The following is a 23,670-nucleotide window of genomic DNA, read 5'->3' as shown; positions in this document are numbered from 1 at the left end:
GACCGAGGAAAATCACATCTCAATTCACACCGCGTGCTCGACTACAGTTCACTAAACTGTCAATCCGACAAAAAACAACTCTAACTGGTTCGCGGCCGGTTACAGTTAGCGGCAACTAAGCGTGATTTATCATTAATCGCGCCACCTTAATAAAAGGCGAGCACAACATAGCGAGTTTACCGACTGAGAAAAATCACATCTCAATTCACACCGCGTGCTCGATTACACTTCCCAAAACGATAAAAACATGCATTCCTTGCGTGACGCGTTACTCGGGATAATTGTCTTTTGTCCATTTAATCATTTATTTATTGACACTGCCATCTAAAATTACGCACTCTCGTACCAGTACCTTTTCTAAGTGCGTCAAGGCCCGCACTTTCTAACCTGTGGTTACCACTAGTTAGTTATTATTTTCTAATCGGACAACCTTTTGACCTACACAGAGAAGTCAAAATAATGCGAGGAGAGGGGAGGGGGAAAACACAAACCAAAAATGTCGCTTTCGTCACACATGCAGTCGAGGCCAGCGAAGTGCCGTGGTGACCAAGTAAACAGGACAACAAGATGGCGACGTATGAGCAGAAAATGTTTGTAAAGCTATCAATAACGAGGCATTCCTAAAGTGTTTCAGCGAAGATGTTGGTTTGACGACAGCTAGAAATTACATATGTACTAAACTGACCTAAAAGTTGGCTACAAAGCCCCAGGAAATAAGATATACAACAGTCGAAATCACGGATATTTGATGGGATCTGCGGCTTCTGCCAACAGACGAGGTTCGATTTTAATTAGCCCAAGGGCTGAAGCTCTTACAAGGGGAAATGGGGTAAGTAAAATAAGTTGAAACGAAATGCAGTATTTAGTTTTCTAACTAATGCTCATTTCCATGGCTTTCGCACTCTTGTAGATTAGCACAACTAGCCCAAGTGCAAGCATGCCGTGAGCATATAAACGACATAAACATATGGATTTGAGCACAAGGAAACATGTTCCTGTTCCTTTTTCTTGTGCTTATTTCAACTTCATTCAAAGTTTTTATACATTTTAGCTGCAATATTGGACAAAGCTGTTAAAACACTTTGCACATTTTCACTAATTTAGCTAACAAAGTTCTTTTTGCACCCCCCCCCCCCCCATTTCAATGTTGTTTTCAAAACAAAGACTGTCGAGCCCCAAACCTCAAGAAACAATATGAGTGGGGAGAGAAGGAGATAAAAATTGTTTTACCCGCTTGCAAGTCTGGACATTTGTGAAATGTATTTGTTTCATCTAGTTTTTTTCAAGATTGTGGCAAGTGTTTAGTGCGAGAACACTAAAAGGAGACATGACAACTTCATCTCGATTTGAGTGTGTACCGCAAATTTTGCAGTCGTTAAGAATTCATATATTCAGTCTATTGTTCTAGCTGATTACATATTCCCACCGAGTAGTTTGCCGAGAATGTGGCATATTTCCGAAGAGCCTAAAGAGCGCAAACGCTTTGATGTAGGTTAGACTTTTTCCTTTTGTTTTGGTCGTTTTGTGAAGTTCAATAAAACCTGTGGGACTAACTTGCCGCTTGATTGATTCTGAAATGTCACTGTTTGGCATGCCGCAAGCCGGCGAGAAGAAGCGAACAACTTTTGCGGAGAGTTTAAAATGTGGCGTGGCGCGGGGACCGCTCAAAAAAATATGAAGTGATATTTAAAACAATGTTGGCTTAGCCGACACTGTAACAATCCCGTTGTTGTCATTGCTGAAATGCACTGAACCTCGCAAAATAAATTTAAAATGCTGTACAACAACCTTCGACTCAAACAATCGTCTCGCTCGTAATTGCAAATGTAAACATTGCTGTTGCTTGTGTAAATGAAAGTTTTTCGGGCGAAAATAACCTCAATTTCTTGTCTATACACTTCAAGGATTTTTTTCTGTGAATTGAGAAAAAAATTTCCCCGCTTGTTTCATGGCAACTTCAGTTCCTTCGTTTTAATTTATCAAAAGCAAAACTTCTTTTTAGTTGTTGATTTCATATGTCTGCGTGACAAAAAGTCGCGGAATGTTTTTGAACAAACTTCAAGATTTGACACGAAAAAATTAAATACCTTTTATAGAAAAGCATCGGTATTAAATAATGCCAGGTAACAGTACTTGAAGAAAGTAACTATTAAAATGTGATAGGTTACGTTTAAGTTGTTTGTTTAACTGAAGCGCTCACGTCGATCTTTCGACAAAAAATATTAAATCCAGTTGACTCAACCCTGGTTGCATACAGATTTCCACTTTTGGATTAAAACGTAGGGTAAACGCCATTCCAAATCTTCACTCCGTTTTGCTATCATTTTGATTAAGAAAAAGGCCTTACATAATTCACTTTTGTGGTCGGCAGTTACAGGATAAACACGCGCCTTTTGTTTACAATGCAGACAATGCGTAATTCCGCCGCGAATCTCGGCTTACAGTGGTCGTCAGAAGTCGTTCAACATCTCATTTTAATGGTCTCAAAATGCTCTGATTCTATAAAATAATACAAATCAGTGTTCGCATTACTGGGCAAACTGTTCAAATTCTTAAAATCTTCAAACTACTTTGACAAGGTTGTTCACACATTTACGAACAAAACAGTAAACAAAAGGATACTAATTCTACTGTCCAGTTCGTAGTCACTTAATTAAGCTATTGTCCTTCTCCTTTGAAATCGGTTAAATGTCTTTCCCGTAAATATCGCACCGTTTTTCAAGTCTGACAAAATGAATGGTACCGAACACTCTTCGGCGTGATGTTCGTAAACACCAAAGGTATTCCCTGAAGGAATAAACCGAGCCCTCAGGGTAAAAATACCAGCAGCTTTGCCCATTTCTGAATGACACTCTCAAATCGTCGTGAAGTTGTAATGGATGTTTTTGGATCTGAATTTTTTGCACTTTTCAAAAAATAACTGTTGAGAATGTTGAATCAGGACATGGCACTTCAAATTTTATACGTGGGATGCAGGGACTCGGAGTCTGGGACTTGGAGTCTGGGACTCGGGGACGTGGGACTCGGGATCTGGGACTCGGGGACGCGAGACTCGGGGATGTGAGACTCGGGGACATGAGATGGGGTGTGGGGGCACGACAAACAAGCAGTCACGGAACCAGGTTTTCTGCGTTAAATGTGTTAAATACAATTTCAGGAGGTGTTGAGAAAGGTATTAGATTCTGGAGAAGTTTTCAAATATAGCCAGATTCTTGGTTTTATTGAGAAAAATAAGAATAAGGATTGAAACATTGAAATTTTTACAATAACTGAGCGAATTCTCGTATGCTGATTGGCTAATTTTCATTGTCAATAAGAGGACAGACGCATAAAACTCGTTGCTGACGCAATCAGCGAAGGTTTTGTCAAACTTTTCAGCACTGATGAGAAAAAGGAAAACACAAAAAATATGGTTATTAAAAAAATAAAGAGAGAAAAAAAAGGAAATTTATAAGAAAAAAAAAAAGGGAGGAGGGGAAAGTGTGCGAATAAAAAAATGAAACGCGTTTTAGCGGATTATTTTGTAAACACTTTTCACTGGATTAAAGGTTAGTTGAACAATTCAAATTTTCTCTTGTATTTCTGGCTGTATTCTTACCAAACGTTTAATTTACGTTTTTAGTTTTTTTTGCGTCAGTCCTGTTATTAATGATAAATTTTGTCATGACATTATCAAAGTTTGTTGTAGATCTAGCAGCTCGTGGATCTACAACACTTTGACAATGTTATGACGCAATTTATCATCAATAGCAGGACAGACGCATAAAAAACTGATGTCCATTTGTTAAATATATGGTAATGAAAATAGATAGAGACAAAAACACTTCGCAAAGTGGAGAGCGCGAACAAGAGGTCCAATTTTGTTCACTTACCTCTTTCACCGTGAGAGATCTGGAACAGAATATTTTCAATGCAGGTTGCTGCGGTACCTGGAAAGGCAGGAAAACTAATGAAGTTATGGAGGATTGAAAATAAAGTAAATGACAGGTCTGCATGGACTCCCCATGGTGCATTTTGTGGTCGCGTCGCATTGACACCTTCAAATTATATTTTTTTGTGAGCTGATGACTTTGAGGGATTTTTTGAGAGATTGGAGGGTTTTTAAAAATTGTTTTAAGGAAAGGCTGATTTTGTATAAGGCACCAAAAAATGGTCCATCAGTATTAGCTTAACATTATTGAGGAGGCTCAATATAGTTTTTTGAGCTCTAGGGTTATTATGTTGAAAATAAAAATTCGATTGATGGAAATCTTGGAAACATTTCTGCTGGTGTTTTCATTTCTGAAGTCCCCTATCATTGTGAACAGTGGTAAATAAGACTTTGAGGCATTGTAGCAGTTCATGTGAAATAATTTGTTTTATTATTGGAAGCAAAACAACCACCATTGACGTTCCTGTAAGAAAACAAAGGCATCATGTTACAAGCTTTGCAAGATAAATTAAAGTATCAAAGCAAAGTAAAATGAGACAATTAAACATAAAACATCATTCTTTCAATGCAGTCTGCTCTATCCTTTCAGTCTCTGCATTCAAATTTGCTGTATCTTCAATTTTTGACTGAAACAGTTTCTTAACTCTAAACGTTTCAGTGGTGTGCTTGCTTAATTAAACAGTTTCCAAACAATTTTGCCCAGTTCACAGCAATATTTAACAGTTATTCCACTAGCAGTTGTTGGATATGAGATGGTAGATAGCTAACTTGGTGCTATGCACTTCATTGGAAATAACTATCTCATATCCAACAAGCCTGAGTGCAAAAATTGTTTTATTAAAAAAAACACCCAAAGAATTGCAAAATTTGAGCTTCCTGGCAGTTCTTTTTGACGCATACACCTACCATATTTGTGGACCTTGTTATACAAGCTCATATAACATGCGGCCTGTAAACCAATCAAAACACAGGAATTGCCATATACCATAGCTAACAAAAAAAAAAAAAAAAAAAAAAAAAAAAAAAAAAAAAAAAAAAAAAAAAAAAAAAAAAAAAAAAAAAAAAAAAACCCCCCCCCCCCCCAAAAAAAAAAAGAAAAAAAAAAAAAAAAAAAAAAAAAAAAAAAAAAAAATTAAAAGATTGTGGTTTAATAAGGTGGAGTACACTACTCCCGAGATGAGCAACTTTCAGTGGTTCTTTCTTTACTATCGCCACCACCAACATAATGATATTGAGCTGTATAAAAGATTATTTAAAGAACAAAACAAGAGAATAGTTAAGAGCTAAATTTGCTCTCCGAAATTTGACAAACAATCGCACAGTTGGAGTCCCAGCCTTCTAAAGTCTTCAGCTGTGTTTTATTCAAATACCAGTAAAGCCAGCTCAAATTGCATTGCATATACAGTGGCTATTAAGGAGGATAAAAATTGGTATATTTAACAGTTATTCCATGAGCGTTCGATATGAGATGGTATATAGTATGCGCCCAGTTGGCTTTAACTATCTCACATCCAACAAGCAGACTGAAGTGGAATAATTGTTAAATATTAAAAACACCCATAAAAATGAATTAATGCGTATCGGCTACCATACACCTGTATTTCTGGTGAATGGTATATGAGCTCATGTATCATTGCCTGTTAACTAATCAAAATTCAGAAATTGCAATTTACCATTGCTACAATCAAAGACAAAAGTAGTTGACACATTGACTCTGTTCTGCTGTTTTTATGGCAAGTTTACCACTTGTTTTTAAATTTCATGACTGTCTGCTAAAATACCCCCGACTCCCCCCATCCAGTGTTGTAAAATTGTAGCAAAGGGCTCCTAAAAACAAACTACAACATTGATAGGGGGAAGGGGGGTTGGAAAAGTGGGGCGAAAGGATGAAATTAGTCCAAATAACAATAAAATAGACCTGTCCTAAATTGATAATGTGTTAACACTTTTGTCAATGATTGTAGTTTTTAATAATTATTATAATAATTACTGTTGGATGAGTTATGTCAAGGACATTTTGTTGTTTGATTAATCACCAACAATATATTCTAAAATGTTTTAACAGCAACTCATGTTAGATTCGCCAGCCTTGATAGATCTGGGACATGGTACAGTACGTTATCGACTGCCAGATGAAAAAAGGGAACAGGAAAACACCAAAGTGAAAACTGGGTACTTCTATCACCCTCGCCTTGATGACTTCAGTGAAGGTACATTGTATGAAAAACTCATTTCTTTACACTTAACATGTATATTACATGTACCTGTGGCTAAACATGCATGTAGGCATGCAAACTGGTCAGCACAACCTGTGAGGTTACTTCTCAGGTACATTAGAGGGAGTATATGTTTCATTTAAATGTAGTTCTAAAATCCCAACAGCATATTGAGTAGCTTGTAAGCCTGTAAATTAACGCTCATATAAGCTATTCAAATTCCCTAGCCCGAGCACTGTAGCAGGAAAACGAAGCTTTCATTATACATACATACAACCTTGCTCCCCCTGGGCTTTTCAGTGTCATTATTTTCTCTCTAGATGATTTCATACTAAATATACTAGGAAGAATCTATCTTTGATAGTCGGCTGCAGTCTTCTCGAGGGGGCTCCATGGGTTCGTCTGACTTCTGTGTCGTCCTCTGACCCTGGCCTGGAGGATGTTCAGCATGTGCTTCTGGCACGTCCGCTTTTTCTCCTCGCACTCTGGGGGTCTCGGCACGCGGGATGTTAGACATTTGGGCCTGTGCGCTCCTGAAATTACTGGTCGCAACTGGTGCCATTTGCTCTTTTAACTGGTGTGGTGTCTTTTGTGCGTCTGGTCGCTTCGGCGGCAAGTTCTTCCTTGTATTTTTTTTTCTTTTTGTTTTCGCCCTCGTTGACAATGTTATTGACTTCGTGAGTGACTTCACTGAAGTCATTATAATTGTGGTTCTTTTCTCTGGAACAGAACAGAGTTTAGTTACAGTAAAATGACTGAAAAACGGAAGGGACCATCACCAGGTGTCTGTCTTATGGAGGTGTCTATCTTATAGGGGTGTCCGTTAAGAAAGAGTTGACTTTGTGCAGAAAAAAATTCTGCTTTGTATTCAGGGAGCAGGGTTCGATTCCCAGACCTGGTGTCATACTTGTACAACTAAGTGGGTTGAGTTTGGTTCTTGTCCTTGCAACAAAGGTTTTTGTCTGGGTTATCTGGTTTTCCTCCCTCCTGGAAAACCAACATTTCCTAATTCCAATTAGTTTTACATTTCTCCCCATTTTATTCTCCGAAAAAAAAACCCCCCGCCCGCGGTTAAAAAATTTTTTTTTTTTTTTTTTTTAAAATGTAAAATATTTTATATTTTGTATTCAAATCTTTTATATTTTTTATTAAAAAAAAAAAAAAACCCCCCCCCTTTTTCTATAAAAAAAACAAACCCGCCGCCCCCCCTTAATATTTGCCCAAAAAAAAATTGGACTCGTCGTCTAATTGTTAATTAGACCTGGATAGAGGAACCCGCATGAAAACCAGCAAGAGCTGATGTGGCTTCCTCTCTGACTTAATAAAAGTAATGTAATCTACTTAAAAAATAATTCAATTTTAGCCGTTATGTAAACAACACAGTTAACATCTCAGATGTAAGAAGATATTTTTGATGTATGTAGTCAATTACTACTGTTATCAAGCACTAATAGCCTGTGTACAGCCGTCCCGCTCCGTTAAAAAAAAATCGCGAAGGGGATGTCTGTGTTATGGCGTTCTTAATCGTGTTCCGCTGCGGGTGGTTTTCCCGGAATGTGTGGAAAATGATCTGATTGGCCCTTACACAAAAACCATTCATTCAACCTGCTGTAATTGCCTTTAATTTATGCAGGTGATAGCTTGTGGCGTTCCAAATTATTTCAGCTTACGGCGAGCATTCGACCTTTACAGCCTTTTGCGTCTCACTTGTTTCTGAAGGGCACAATATGCAGTATGCAGTATTATTTAAGGCCAGGACAAGCTGGAAAGAGCCGTAGTTTGGTGAAGGCCGTGGTATAGAAAATTTCTGCGCTGTAGTTTGAAACCTCTGTAATTTGCCACACCTTTCGTTAAACTAGTACGGTTTGTTTTGGCTCATTTTGATTTAAAATGTTTGGTTTGGAAGGACTAGCTCTGAAATTTATCCGTGAAGATGAATGACTACTTGGATTTAAGAGCGAATTTTTTTGTAGACCGCGTGAAAACAAAAAAATGCGGTACAAACTTCCAAAGTCATCTACCTTCATTTTTGGCTCAGAGATACCTTATGGTAAGTCAATAAACGTGGTGTATTTTTCTCGTTTAAATCTATTTTAATTTTCGAGAAAATATTCAGAAACTGTAACGAGTGCCCGGCGACATAAAATGGCCGAAACGAGAAGGACGAACATGGTCACAAGAACTTAGCTCATCAAAAGCGTAAATTGAAGGTGACCTTTCTCAAGTTTGTATATTTGTACAGGAGGCATTGACAAATGTTACGAGTCTAAAATAAGGATAATCAACTGAACTATGAAATCCAGGCAGGCGTTAAAAAATCACCATGATTTTCTCATTGTTTACAGATTTCATTTTGGAGACGTTTTTCACGAAGCACTTTTCCTATGTGGTATAACTCGGATTCGCCTGAAACTTTGGCTTAGATAAGTAGAAATGATATACTTTTTAAGTATATAAAAATTTGCTTAGGGCTTTTGTTTTTATTCAAGAAATAGACCGTCCTACTTCGAAGAAATCGCTTGACAGTGACTTATGTAAACAAAGCAAATAATCGAATTACGCAGTACACTTTCTCTTAATATAGCCAAAATTCGAACACAATCTTATCATTTAGCTACACACGAGTTTATTTATTAATATTTTACTCTTACCTTGCAAAAGCAGTGGTAAAACATTGTTTTTCCCCATTCTTGACATTCTTTTGTCGGCAAATTGCACGGGCAAGCGGCTATGTTGCTTATGATACAATCAGTTGCTATTAGCAAAGGCCCTCGTAAACATGGTATTTCTTGACAATTTTAACCACATTTCAGGTTTCATGCAGCCATTCGTACAAGGGACTTGATAACACGATGAACAGATTCACTTAACAACGTTTCAAGCCTCAAATGAGATGTTGTGAAATTCAAAGAACGGTTACATGTCATTGCTCGTGAACCCTCGTATTTGTCACGCAATGAGTCACGAACTCCCGGGGGGTGGGTGGGTACTGTACAGGGGGCTCCCTACAAAGTCTGCATTTTTTCAACTGCCATTTAGATACAGTAGACTCCTGGTAACTCGAATTCGCGTTTTAAAAGTTTTCTCATGCTCTCTTGTTCGTCCACATGTGCAACCGCTCACTCGGTCATAAAAAAGCCGCTTTTTGAACTCCATTTTCCCTTTTATTTATTTAATACAAAAAAAATCAAGATGTACAGACTTGAAAGAAAGCACTGCATCTAGCACCAACGGTACGGTAATTTGTACAGGCTTTTTATTCCTGTTAAAATTATTATACTATTATACAGAACCCCATCTGGGCGTGGTAAAACCTTTTTAATTTGACCCCGGAGCCGGATACCATTTCTATGTCTTATCAATGATCTGAAGACTGCCAACAAATCACGAGAGTATGTTTTACCCTTAAGTGCAGCTCAAAACGGAACCTGTGGTTAAACTGACAGGCAGCCTGCCATGTCCTGAACACCATATATGTGTGACCAAAATCCGTAACTTAACCATAATATGGGAGTTCACCCTTCCCACTTCCAATACACAGAGGAGTTTGTCATAAACGTTTTTACTTTTATTCATTTTATTTTGGGGGGTGATCAACTTATCAGTACGAGATCACTAGGAACGTCCCGCACACTTTTAACGGGATCGCGATAATGTTCGACTGCATTCACTTTGGCCTGCATAGCAGGCGTCAGAAGGGGGGGGGGGAGCTGGGAAGAGGGAGAGAAAGAGGGAAAAAACGTAGGGGGTTCCCCTTCCCCTTTTTCCCTCCCCTCTTTTTTACGCCAGCCGCGCAGGCTAGCATTCACTCGAATGCGGTGCTTTTGTTTCAGCATATTATTACGTTAGGAAAACGTTACATAATCGACATTTGTTATCAGACGGTGCTAAGCTCGATTTTATATATATCCGTCACCACCGTTGCCAGAATTTATCAGACTAAAACAGAGAAAAAGAACAAATCACATTGTGTTAGGTTTCTCCTTTTTTAACTTAATTATATCGCATTTTATATAACCACAATATTAAACGGACTGAGAACTGACTTACAATAAACCCCTTCTTACAATAAACCCCTTCTTCTTCTGTCTAGCTCAAATTTGATGACGATAATGCTCATTCATGAACATAGCGCACTCGAGGCGTCACAGTTTCTATCCTTCGAAGCTTCGCGTATTGGGTAATTTACGATTCCGATTATAATTACATAGTTTCTGGAGGAAGAAAGTGGCATTTAAATTTTAAAAGAGTTTGGTCTTGAATATAATATTCATGAAAAATTGGAATTCCGGACAATCGGAAATCTGGATAATCGAGGTTCGACTGTACTTTCTATAGAAAATTAAAAAAGACTTACCAGACCCAGCAGGGACAAATATGCCCGTACGCCGAAGGATCGTTCTCAAAACGCTTTGTTGATTCCCTGGGGGGACTCGCATATGAAAGTGATGGGGATGCTCATCGTCTCGCTTAGGGGTGTAAATTTTGGATATTCGGTCTCACTTAGGGTCTTCCGCGAAAAAATAGCAATATTTTCAGCCAAAATGGTCTCGTTCAGGGTTATACACGCAGAAAAAAAAAAATAGCAATTCTATTTTTAGTTTTTTGGAGTTGTCTAGGGGTCAAGAAAAGCTCGAGCCACACCCAGATTGTTCTCTTTGAGGGTTTTTTTTTCAAAATTTCTGATGAGCATCCCCGTCCGTTTCATATAGCAGTCCCCCCGGGTGTTGATTCCGCGGTCAGACTTGCGTGATTTCCCTTCTTTGGCATGCCTCGATAATTCTGCAGGAACGTGGAACCGTTGCGAACCTCTTCTCCATCCATTGCCCAGAGAGGACCGATGAGCTGGGCAGATAGTAATGTCCGAAATATGCAAAGGTACATTGAAGATTGATGCTGTGCTAAAATGATATCTACTTCTGACTCAACATCATTAACACCCGCAGCCAGTTTGTAAGCCGAGATATCTTTTTCACATGAACGCAGAGGCAGTATAACAGAACTTTTTTCCGCAGCTTGACTTCACTTATCTTGGGAGCAGTATCCCCCAACTAATCTTTGAAAAGAGTAATTGATTTCCATTCTATACTCTGTAAAATTCTCTACTCATTAAAAGCACGAATCAACAAAATCAACAAAATATCAGTTCTTGTTTGCTTTGGAAACTATGGCGCGACGCTCATTATATTGTTAGAGCTACACCTAATCTAGTTTATTTTTCCTTTCTGATTTGTAAATAGAATCTCTGATATTTAAAAATGCTATTTCTACTTTGTTAAAACAAAAAATATGTGACCCCTTTCTTTAATCCGTGCCAGACCTTGACGTTAAAACTCCTCCCCAAAATAAAACCAAAATAAAAATAAAAATAAAAGTTACTTCGAAAAAACAAAACAACCAAAAATACAACTGCAGTTACTCAGTTACTCAGTGACCTTCTCCGTTTCAGGTTTAATAAAATTTTTTTCTATAGTATCTTTAATTTATTGTGTTGTTTTTTTTTTTAACGTGAAAACGTACTTTCATCTACATATGCCGTGACTTTTTGGAAAGGGTTTTTAGACTTTTTATTACCCCGTTTATGTGCCATTACGTTTATATTAAGCCCCACCAAAACCACTTACGAAGTTGTATAAATCCAGGGATTATAACCGAAATTTTACAGTATTTCTCAAAGTACATAGCCCACCAATTTTAATTCAATGGGTAACCTCCCCTTAAGTGACATATCATTGCGTGACAGATGTCAAGCCGCCATTTTCGCTCTAGTTGATCTTCTGCAAAAACGACGGCCAAAACGGGGTTTTTAAACTGTGAAGCAAGTTTCTTCTATGAAGTGGCCGTTTTCACTAAAATTATGTGGTTGGAACTGTGAAGACCGGAATGCGGTGTTTTTTTTTTTTCAAGGACCTTCTGGCAAAGTTATTGCTGATTTGTAATTCTTGGGAATTCTGAATACTGTGATTTGGTAAACACCGTCCGACTCCGAGTGCTGGTAACGTATTTGAAACAAAAGTAGGATACAAAGCAATCTTCAACAAATTGTTATGCCAGGTAAGCTAAATATTGAGTTTTGGATTCAAATAGGGTGTTTACTAATAAGATTTTGTCGGAATTTTGGCTTTGAGAAGGGAAAGTGGAATTCGAGCCTTATTCGATTATTTGCGGTTGTTGACAAGTTGGTGTTGTGATTTCGTCCAAATTGAAAGGGGAAGTTCTTCGTAGCAATTAAAAGCCCCAGACTGATTTTTATACCATTAAAAAGAACATCATTTCCACTTATTAAAGCCCAAGTCTTAAGTGATTCTGAGTTATACCGCATAGGAAAAGAGTTCTTTGAAAAAATGCTCCAAAATGAGATTTTTAAGCAATCAAATTTTTGTGATTTTTAAACAGGCTCTAAATATTCAAATCGATCTTTGTAATACTGTTCTTAGACTTAAATCATTTGTAAATGCCTCCTTTACAAATACACAAAATCGAGAGAAGTCTACTTTATTTTGCGCTTGTGAGCAGCATCATTCTTATGCTCTTAATCGTGGTATGAAATTCGACCATTTCATGGCAGTTGGCGGGCGTGACAGTTTTTAATTTTTTTCTGCCAAACAAAGATAGCTCTTAAAGAAAAAATCATAGCACGTTGATCGACTCACCATAAGGTATCTCAGTCTGAAAAAAAATTGAGGGTAGGCTTGTTTAAAATGTACCACCTCTCACTCGGTCACGGGAAAAATTTGCTCTTATGATAATAATTGTGATTCCAGGTCCGGCTGTTGACTAATACTGTTGCACAATAATGTATTGTACGAATGACACATTTTAATATCTTTGTCTGGCTTTGCCGAAAACTGTTGTAGCTTTACTTGGAGAACAAAGAAGGTTGGTTAAAGAGATTTTGTGTTGTAAACGTTATGCTTCTTGCATTTTAGCGATCTGGCGCTTTGTCTTTGAGCTCGATGATATTTTATCTCCCTTGTTTGTTGTGTTATATTTGGAACCGCATGATTCAAATCTGGTCATCCGGATATCCGATATAATAATTTATGTGAAATTTAAATCTATAACAGCAGGATACTAGAACACGATTAAGAACGCCATAACACAGACGTCCCCTCTGCGATTTTTTTGAGCGGAGCGGGACGGCTGTACACAGGCTATCAAGCACTGAAAACAATATTTTTCCTGGAAGCATAGTTTTGCTTGTAAATGTAGTGGTGTTTTACTTGCTAGAATGATGTTCATTTCAGGCACAAAAATAACCATTTTGTGCAATTTCTTCAGCATTCATGCAAAAAGATTCACAAGATCTGACAAAAATTAAAATGAAACCTTGGAGTAGTATGTATGAAGTCTTCTTTTCCTTAGTATTTGAAGCACTACCCATTTTTTGAACCCTGTAGTTACATAATTGGGATTTTCTTCAATTATTGCAGACATTCACTCTAACACTTTGAGTCTAAATCTGACTTGCATGATTGCTATCAAAATGTGGTTGACAGGCCTGTTTTTTTTCAAGTAAAATAACAGTTAAACTTCAAAAGCTTGGTTTTAAGCTTTCTTAATTTTTCAAATTCTTTTTCAGTGTGAAATGAAATTATTTTTTATGCTATTTAATTGGTTCGAGTTAATAACATTACCTGTAACTGCAAGAATTTGTCAAGGAAGGTGGATCAAATCAAGAGATTTTGCAAGGAGGGAAATTTTGGCACCCTAGCACAGCACACTCAAACTGTGTGACTCATGCAAACTTTGGACTTAAGTGACTGCTTTTCTGAAGGTTTTTTGCTGTCGTGCATTACCTTTCAAGCTAAAAGGTGGTTAAGACTGAATCCATCAGAAAATCGAGAAATATTCATCTTAGTTGGACAAAAATTGAGTACCTTAATAATTTAAATCCTAATGCATTATATTTTCTATCCTTTTTACAGATATGTCCAGGATTGAACGCTAATGAGATGCATGTTCCTCATAACAGGCACCACAAAGTGTCCTCATTAATAAAAATTCACCAAAACACACCAAATTCTGTCAAATATGAAGCAATATGTAAATGTCAAATAACACAGTCAAACATGAAGTACCTATTAAACAATATTTGCGTTCAATCCTGGACATAAGTGCCTTTTTAAAAGCTAAAGATGTAAGTAATTATCCGTGATAACACCAACAACAATTTCTTTTCAGAGCCTGAGAAAATGAATTTCAAAGTTCATGAGAACCATGTAAACTATAGATAAAATTTCATGTGTAGCTTAATTTTGTAAAATTGTCTTTTAAGCGATTCAGTGGAACTTCAAAATTTGTTTCAGTTGTTTAGTGTATAAACTATTTCTTTTGATAAGATATTTAAAACAGTAACACAGAAGTTTGCAATAAGATGCCAAATGATTTTGGTACATAATGATTCCGTCCTTAATATTACAGTCAAAATAGTGAGCGCGTGCCGCCTAATATTCCGGAATAGTTTTGATTAAATTTGAATGTTTGAAACAAATAATGCAATCCGTTCGGCATTAATCAAAACTATTCCGGAATATTAGGCGGCACGCGCTGACTATTTTGACTGTAAATGCCTGGTTTTGAGCTTCATTTTTTTTATTTTCATTTTTTGTCCACACTAACACTAAACAAGAGCTCATAGAGCTTAAACCGCTTCTCGGAGCACTTTAGGGAGCCATGTGGGGGGAACAAAAATATCCCCCCCCTTCCTCTACCCCCCCCTCGTTCTTACTCCTTCCCTTATTACCCCTTTCCCCATCTCGACACGCACTACTGCTTCGCTCGTTCCTAGGCCTTTCCTTCTCGCCAACACTCAACAAATAAAAATCCTCATTTAATGTATTAACAATGCTGTTTTTATTTTTTATTTTTATTTTTTATCACTTCTTTTTTTCGTCTCACACTTGTTTCCTCCCGCTATTCTTTTTCCTTTGGCTTCATCGATATTTCACACTTTTTAATAAGAAAATGTTTCTTCTATCCGTGACTGGCTGACCGGTGGAGGTGGTACAGGTCACCGACAACAAAAATAATAATAAACCCCGTGCAGAGCAAGAACTGCGCAGCGCAGTTAATTAGAACATCAAATTAGACAGGAACAAGTATGTTGTTGTCTTCTTGCCTTTTCCACAACCTAAGAATAAAAGTACCAACACATTTTATTTATTTGTATAATTTTAAACATAGATGCTGAAGTTCGACCAGAGGACAGTTTTAAATTCCACTACGTGTTTAAAGGACCAAAGAAGGATGGTAAAGTAAAGCGGTTGTACTATGTCTATGGAACAAGTTTATCTGCTAAGGATGAAGGAATAAAGCAAGAACCATATAGACCAGTGGGGAAAGGCTATAATTGGCCAGAATCTTACAGGAAGGCTAATAACTTGTACTATGAGCTGACATTTGAAGATCAAGGTCAGAGTTGATCCATAATTCCAATGTGCATGTACCTTAGGTACAGCTTAGTTTCATGATCCTCTTTAAGTTTTGCTTATGCGCGAGCCGTCAATATTTTGTGGTATTGCTGTCTTACTTTCCGGTCCGTGATCGGTTCTAAAGTTGACATTGATGTCGGTGTGCTGAATTGGTTTCCGCTCACATAGGCTTTAGAATTCAAACTTTTCTGCAATAAATTGGGGGTAAACCTTTTCTCTTGCTGTTTGCACAGTTCAAACAACTTTTGCTGTGCACTTATCCATCTCTACAAGTTATTTAAACAGGGTAAAAAGGGACTCGATAGAAGCGAAAAAAGGAAGAGGTATAAAACATTTGAAAATACTTCAAAACAGTCAGTCTGTAGTTTATAGTGTGCGCTTTCTCGTGATAGACGGCATAATCTTGTTTTTCAGAACAAAGATAAGGTCGAGCAAAGTTAGTTTTGGTTAAGCTTTTCTCATTTGTTGTTGCTCATCACTTCTGAAAACCTGGCTTAGATACACTGTATGAATTTTGTTGAGGTTCTGTGAGAATATGTACGGTTAAAAGACGAAATTCAAGTAGCTTGTTGCGAAGCTGAGCAGTTATTGTGTGTTCTTTATTTGGGGTTCGTTGCTTCACAACTCCACCCATATTATACAGAATATTTTTCCTCTCAACTACTAGCCCTCACTATAATGTGGTATTACTGTCTCAAAATCGTAGGAAGTTTATAGTGTAGCTAAAGTTATTCATTAAATAAAACCTACAGCAGTCTGCTGTATGAATGCACATATCATAATGTACAGGTGTACAGTGCAGATGTTTATGTACTACTGGTACGAACCTAGTCATCATCATCATCAATTCTCGTCGTGCCAGTAGGCGCATAAGGCCGTCACGTTTTCTGTCCAACACTGCCTGTTCTGTGCCACTGCTTTGGCTACCTCCCAGCTTGCCCACCCTGCCTTGTTTCTTTCCTTTTCCACTGTCCTTCTCCAAGTTGTCCTTGGCCTCCCTCTTGCTCTTTGTCCTTCTGGTGTCCATCCCAATGCTGTGAAGCAGCCATTTGCACCTTCTCTCCTGAGTATGTGTCCCAGCCAGTTCCACCTCCTTCGTCGTACCTCACAGCTTATGGCGTTGACCTCTGCCATTTCAACCACTCTCTTGTTTGTAATTCTTTGCTGCCATCTAATTCTCAGTATCCGTCTCAGGCATTGGCATTGGAAACTGTTCAGTTTTCGTTCATCAGCTTTAGTGATCTTCCATGTTTCACAGCCATATAGCAGGACCGGTCGAACTAAAGTCTTGAATAGGCGTATCTTGGTTCTCCTTCCTATTCCTCTGGCTGCCCATACTATCCCTAGTCTCTGGAATGCACCACGTGCCTTCTGCAGTCGGTTCGTAATATCTTTACTGCCTCCTCCTTCTTTGTTTACCGTAGCACTTATGTATACAAACTCCTCAACGTCTTCTACATCCTCACCATTAACCACGGCGCCCTCTGAGCTACGAGCAAACTCAGTCCTCAGTGTCTTACACTTTCTTGCATTAAGTTTGAGGCCTACTCTGGCTGCTTCCTCTGCCAATCTCCCAGTCTTTTCTTGCAAATCCCTAATCTTGGATGACAGTAGTGCAATATCATCTGCAAAGTCAAAGTCCTCCAGCATCGTTGTGAAATTCCACCGTATTCCTCTTCTCCTGTCTGCTGTTACCTTTCTCATGGTCCAATCTAAGGCCAGTAAGAATAAGAATCCTGACATCACACACCCCTGCTTTACTCCAGACCTGATCTTAAACCATTCTGATGTCCCACTTCCATCAACAACTACACACTCGAAGCCCTGGTATATGCCTGCGATCACTCTCACCATCTTCCGTGGTATCCCATAGCTTTTCATGATGTTCCATAGGCTTTCTCTGTGTACCGAATCAAAGGCTTTTTCAAAATCCACAAAGTGCACGTACAGACCCGTCCTCCACTCATTTGCCTGCTCCAAGATGTTTCTTAGTATAAATATCTGTTCAGTTGTACTTCTCTTTGATCTAAACCCAGCCTGCTCCTTTCGAAGCTTCTTGTCTACGCCTCTCTTGATCCTCTCTAGCAGCATCCTACAGAATATCTTACTAATGACGGGTAGTAAAGTCACTCCTCTCCAGTTGTTACAATCCCGCAAATCACCTTTCTTTAATATCTTAACAACCAGTCCCTTCTTCCAGATTTCCGGCCACCTCTCGGTCTCCCAAAGCCGGTTATAGCATCTCGTCAACCTATGTGCAGTGTCTTCCATGTCCGCTCTCAATAACTCTGGGCCCACTTCATCTACTCCAGGCGCTTTCCCAGGCTTTGTCCCCTTTAGTGCGTCCTTTACCTCTTGTAATCGCCAACTTCCTAAATCTATCTCCCTGATCTCTTCCGGTTCTTCTATCTCATCATCTTCCACAGGATTCACCGGGTCATCTCTGTTTAATATTTCACTAAAGTGCTCTACCCATCTCTGCAGCCTCTCTTGCATTTCTGTCTTAAGCACTCCCTGTTTGTCCTTCACGCCTACTTCTTGTCTCCTCCGTTCCCCAGCTATTGTCTTGGTTATGCTGTATAGTTCCTTATTTCTACCATTCTCAGCGGCCTTTTCTGCTGCTGCAGCCTTCTTCTCTATCCAATTCCTCTTATCCTCCCTAGCACTCCTTTTCACTTCCTTGTTCTTCGCATCATATTCCTTTCTCCTTCTCTGTTTTAGTCGTTCCGACCTAGCACCCTCCATTTTTTGTTTCGCCTCTTTCCTCTTCTTGATCTTTTCCCACATTCTGTCACCTATCCATGGTTTGCTCTGCTTTTTAGACCTCCCGATAGCTTTCTTTGCAGCATCCCTATACGTTGCCAATATCAGGTCGTGCTCTTCCTCCGGATCTTCTATATCACCTAGGGCTTCAAACCTGTTCCTCACCTCGATGTTATATCTCCTACAGATCTCTTCACTTTGCAGCTTGCATACGTCAAACCTTTCCCTTGCTATTGTTTTCCCTTTAATCCTTGCCAACTTCAATCTTATTCTGGTTCTCACAAGGTAGTGGTCACTGTATACATCTGCTCCTCTCATAACTCTGGTGTCCAGGATTGATGTTCTCATACGTCCATTCACTAAGACATGGTCAATCTGGTTTACTGTCCTCCCATCTGGTGACCTCCAGGTCAACTTATGGATCTCTTTGTGTGGGAATATTGTACCAGTGATGACTAATTCGTTTGCACTACCAAAGTCACATAGCCTCTCCCCATTGTCATTCATGACTCCAATGCCAAACTTCCCCATAACCTCCTCTCTGTTAGTGTTGTTGTCTCCCACTTTAGCATTCATATCGCCCATCACCACAATCATATCATGTCTATTGCAGCTTGAAACAGTGTCCTGCAGCTGATTGTAAAATTCATCTTTCTCCTCGTCCACCGCCTCATTTGTTGGTGCATATGCTTGTATCACTGTCAGCTTTTTGTATTTTGAGTAGAATCGTGTTGTGATGATTCTTTTGCTAATTGGCGTCCATTCCATCAAGGCTCTCTTTGCTCTCGCACTCATCATGATGGCTTCTCCTCCCTGGTGCACCTTGTCATCTCCTGAGTAAACCACTGTCTCACCACTCTGCAGTGTTACTGATCCCATTCCTTTCCATCTGGCCTCACTTATCCCTAGCACTTCAATTCCATAGTTCAACATCTCCTTGGCTACCTGCCCTGCCCGTGTTGTTTCTGCCATGGTCCTCACATTCCAGCAACCGATGGTCGTCTGTCGCTTGGGGGCTACCATGGGGCCCATCGGCCTTTGGGCTTCCCGCTGGCTTTGACCCAAGAGCGTCATTGCAGCCCCAGCAGTGATACCCCCAGCTAGTGTTGTATCATTGTCTACGTTTCTGGTTTTTGTAACAATTCTGTTTTTATGGGGTAGGGTTGTTAACCCTACGCCCAACCCCCAACCTGGAGGACCAGGGGGTCACTCTTTGTCTGGTCTCTACCCTTCGACCTGTTCGGCATGGGTGGCCCTACCAAGAGTACAAGACTCCAGCCGACATAGCTCTAGGGGTCATTGAGACACACAAACCGCTCCACCACGATAAGGTGGTGACCCCATTCGGAGCAGACGAACCTAGTCACAGCAACATTACTTTGATCTTTTGCAGTAAGTAACCATTCAACAACTTTCAAATTATTGGGAAAACATGTACTATAATATTGACTTCTTTTTTTGATCCATGTTACTTTGACTAAGCTACAACCAGTTTTAAAATTGCTGAGACACTTCCTGAGCCAAGTGTATCATGCTAATATTTCAGGTGAGGAAGACTTTACAGACACAGACAGTGTGAAGACTGGAACAGATTCTCCTGAATTGGCTGATTCTGTTCCTGATAAGGATAACTTGAGGTATGCAAATCATCTCAATATCAGATTTTTTTACTTCTTTTTATAAAACTATTTTTATATTTTCTGGGCTGCCTAGAGTGAGCCCAGTTCGTAATTAGTTTGCTTTGCTCTTTCTTAGTTGAATCACTTTCTACCTTCACTTGACTAATTTGCAAGGAGAAGCCATGGAATGTGGCTGTATATTGAACACTGAGCTGCTATCCCTCTGCTATATTGTAACAGAGTATTTATATCATTGAATATTCCTTTTAAGCAACAAGCCTTTCAATTGAAGATTTAATCAATTATCGTTTTCTTAAAGATCGTAAGTTTGTATAAGCCTTGCTCTCATTGTGTGACACCTAAGGGTCCGCTGAGGAAGGTAACTTTTGGATCAAGACTTTAAAAATGCTTCTCCTTCACTTTCTTCTGATGTTATGTTTAATTTTCACAGCACCTTAATTATAACATTTCATGGGAAGGAATCACACCAGTTTTAACTCATTCCAAAATAAATGTACTTGTCTTTTACCGCACATGCAATTGTGTGCTTGCCTGTCACATGGCTAGTCTAGAAGGCTCCCAAGTTTGCACTTGCTAGATGAGCCTTGAGCTCATTGTGGAAGGTTACATGTAGTTGCAAATATATAATGCTACCATGCATTACAAATTGCTTTCTATTTTATCTGGAAAGTGTTTCAGGCTGAATTTTGCTATTATACATTTTACAAATACAAGTAAGTCGAAAACCTTGTAGGCCCAGGCCTACAGGCCTATAATCTGGCTACACCCCTGAGTGGTCGATTGATTTAACATTACATGCAGACAACACTTTAAATTTTTGTTGCTCTGTTTTGTAAGAGCCAACTGTAACTTTACAGGTTATTGCACCAATGTGGATAGAATCCATCTCAGTTTATTGTACTTTGCTTCCATTAGAATTGTCCTTGGTGAAATGGAAACAGTAGATTCCCTCAAAATGAGGATGTCTTTACGACTGTTGATACCCGCAGTTAACTTTCATATTCTTCACAACAAAAAGGAGCTAAGGTGGGTAATATTTTCTTTTTATTACTAATGGCAGAAATTTCATGTGTAATAAAGGTTCTGACCAATATTTTGCACATGATAAAACGATACATGTACATTATGTCCAATCAGCTTCCCCATTAGCTTTTTCCCATGTGAAAATACAGCCAATCAGAATCGAGATAAGATCTCCTAGCCAATCAGAGTATAGCAGTCAAATATTTTCCCAAGTTGTCAATTAAACAGTACCCACGCAAAGTATGTGTTAGTCCATATTTTTGAAAACCCTGGCATAAGCTTAATGTTTTGTTCCTCTGCAAGTACCTTCAGTTAGTTTTCCTGATTTTGAAGAGGAGCACACAACAAAAAATACCCCCATTTATTATTATTTTCTCCCGGTTTAATCTCTCATCTGATTGGTAGCAACACAATTGACATGTCTAAATTTAATCAAATCAGAAGGCAAAAGGGTTTAGGATTGCTGGCAGCAGGTTAATAAGTCAAGCTGCTGCAAACCCAACACCTTACAACACCTTACCTTACTGTATCTTCTGTACAGTGGTCTGACATTGCAACAACATGTAGATGACAGTACATGTATGTTATACTCTAGAGAACTATAACTAAAATTATTGTAAGAATGCGATGAGAAAGTGCTTTATTATATAAACATCAGTCCGGTCCGCGCCGTCCCCCTGGCCGGGTCCCGTCTTCCTCGCCCCTCGTGGTCGCTCCCTCTTCTCTCGGCTCCGGTCTTTGTGGAACGATATGTGCGACCTTCTGTTCCTCCCCTGATCTCACTGATAATCTTATATCCTCTATATATGGACCAGTAAGATCACCAATTGTCGACTGTGATCGATCAGCTGTTGTTCTTCTTCCAGCATTGTGCATTGTAACACTGAACACACACTACCCTGCAGTTGAAATACATACACAAATAACTTTTTCTTTAGTCTCAAATGTCAATTAACTTCATCTTAACACAGGCCTGAAGACATTGTTGGAGACCTGAGGACACCTGAACAAGGAAACTGGCGGAACTTTGCTGTTATTCTTCATTTAACCTAATTTCAAATTTCACAAACAAGTTCTCTACTGTACGATTTCAGTAGATCTGTATTGTAAATATTGACAAGTAGATGTACATAAATCGTGTTCATTAGCTCAACTTATTCAGGCTAAGGTAGGTTGTCTGAGACGTCAGCGCCAGTACGACCTGATACATTCATTGCCGGTGTCACTAACCATTCCAGACAAGATCGCAGGCATGCGCCGGGGGGTGACAGGGTTTATCGCCAACTGTCGCAGCCCCCAGAGGAGGTTTCGCTCCATCTCGAGTTCGCAACCAACGAGTTTGCTCCAAAGAGAAATAATTAAAAAAATAAAAGAAACGTCTTTGCATTGTTATTCCTTGAAATTCGAAGCAATATTCGGCATTGACGAAACATCCAAGAGTTTAAAACAAAGGTGACAGCTAACTCGAACGGGGCGAAACCTCTGGTTACTGCATAGTTAGTCTCCCTCTACTAACTATGGTTACTGCTAGCAAGTGTCTGCCATAATTAGACCAGCCTACTTTGTAGTCCTTGTCGCAGGTGCACATTAACTTCATATTATAAAATAGCAGCCTTTCTAGGTTGTCTAGTGGCAGCAAAACGGGACAATCAATACAGAACTGAAAAGGAAAGAAGTCTGCAAGACTTTTTCACAAACCTTATTGGTTTCCCCACTGTTTTCCACTCTCCAATAGAGCACCATTCTTGAGTTTGGCTTAAATGTACACAAAAATGTACACATTCGCTTTGGACTGTTATTAATTAGTCTACAAAACAATTATACTTTTATACTTCTCGCCCTAGTTTTCTTTGAGTGGTAGTCAACTCTGCTTGGCCTCGTTGACTATTCCCTCAAAAACTTGGGCTGGTAGTCTAATTGTTAAAATAAGTGGTAAAAACAAACAGTGTGTTCATCATTAACAGTTTGTTTGCAACGATTATTTATTATACGCTGTTGAAGTAAGTAGAATATAAATTAATTCGCATTTTCCACAAATTAAATTAGAATAAAACAGTCCAATCAAGATTAGTTAGGTCAATGTAATAATGGTCCGTCCCTTAGGAAGACGAGGAAGGTATTATTATAATAGAATTATTATTAATAGCTTGTCTGAAACTTCTACCTTTCATCGTTATCCTTGATGGGACTATTTTTTTTCTTTCTCCGGCACAAGAACACTGTCATCTTAAAACTGACAGCCTGAAGAAGAACATTAAAACTATTCAAAATGTCGGTTTTAAAAGACATTTTGTACCCTCAAAAATGTCCCTCCAGATGCAAAAACTTAATATTACATACAGTATTTCTAAATTAAACTGATATCATCTATGGGGGTGGGGTGGAGAAGGTTTTAAACGACTGTATTTTTAGTATTTAAAAAAACACAAGTCTAAAAAGACTAAATAAAATATATTTTTACATTCATGGTGTACCAGTTGTCCGTAGTCCTAACAGACCAGGGCTATAGTCACGCATCTCTGCAGTAACTTGAGCTGCCTTCTCTGTTTACGACATGGCCCTTGCATTTCCTGAGGCGATGTGCAGTGTTTCTCTGGGGGAGCAGCGATGGCGCAGTAGTGAGAGCGCTCGCCTCCCACCAAGCGGCAGGAGATGCGTTTAAT

General features: G+C 38.9%; 2 protein-coding genes across 2 annotated transcripts; one reads left to right on the top strand and one right to left on the bottom strand.

The window, feature by feature from the left end:
• The first annotated feature begins 525 nt into the window (after window positions 1-525).
• On the top strand, window positions 526-23,473 carry LOC144638709 (uncharacterized). Its single transcript, XM_078497929.1, has 6 exons — window positions 526-829; window positions 5,997-6,141; window positions 15,334-15,561; window positions 19,891-19,981; window positions 20,900-21,010; window positions 21,979-23,473. The coding sequence occupies exons 1-6, from the start codon at window positions 749-751 to the stop codon at window positions 22,058-22,060; spliced, it is 738 nt and encodes a 245-aa protein (XP_078354055.1). The 5' UTR covers window positions 526-748; the 3' UTR covers window positions 22,061-23,473.
• Window positions 15,263-19,440, bottom strand: LOC144638989 (uncharacterized). Its single transcript, XM_078498257.1, has 2 exons — window positions 16,409-19,440; window positions 15,263-15,280 (listed from the first exon to the last, which is right to left on the bottom strand). Exon 1 carries the CDS (start codon window positions 19,416-19,418, stop codon window positions 16,425-16,427), a length of 2,994 nt encoding a protein of 997 aa, XP_078354383.1. The 5' UTR covers window positions 19,419-19,440; the 3' UTR covers window positions 15,263-15,280; window positions 16,409-16,424.
• Window positions 23,474-23,670: the final 197 nt, after the last annotated feature.

The sequence above is a fragment of the Oculina patagonica genome, chromosome 14, assembly GCF_052425735.1.
Source record: "Oculina patagonica isolate OP01 chromosome 14, crgOcupat, whole genome shotgun sequence".
In the NCBI taxonomy this organism is placed as follows: Eukaryota; Metazoa; Cnidaria; class Anthozoa; order Scleractinia; family Oculinidae; genus Oculina; species Oculina patagonica.
Note: the sequence above shows the minus strand (reverse complement) of the source record. Positions and strands in the feature narration are given on the sequence as shown.

Bases quoted from the DNA above. Each gene is read 5' to 3' on its own strand.
- LOC144638989 (XM_078498257.1), bottom strand. From the start codon at position 19,418: ATGACGCTCTTGGGTCAAAGCCAGCGGGAAGCCCAAAGGCCGATGGGC.
- LOC144638709 (XM_078497929.1), top strand. From the start codon at position 749: ATGGGATCTGCGGCTTCTGCCAACAGACGAGGTTCGATTTTAATTAGC. The intron at 6,142-15,333 runs GTACATTGTATG...TTTTAAACATAG, and splicing joins CCTTGATGACTTCAGTGAAG to ATGCTGAAGTTCGACCAGAG. The intron at 15,562-19,890 runs GTCAGAGTTGAT...CTAATATTTCAG, and splicing joins GCTGACATTTGAAGATCAAG to GTGAGGAAGACTTTACAGAC.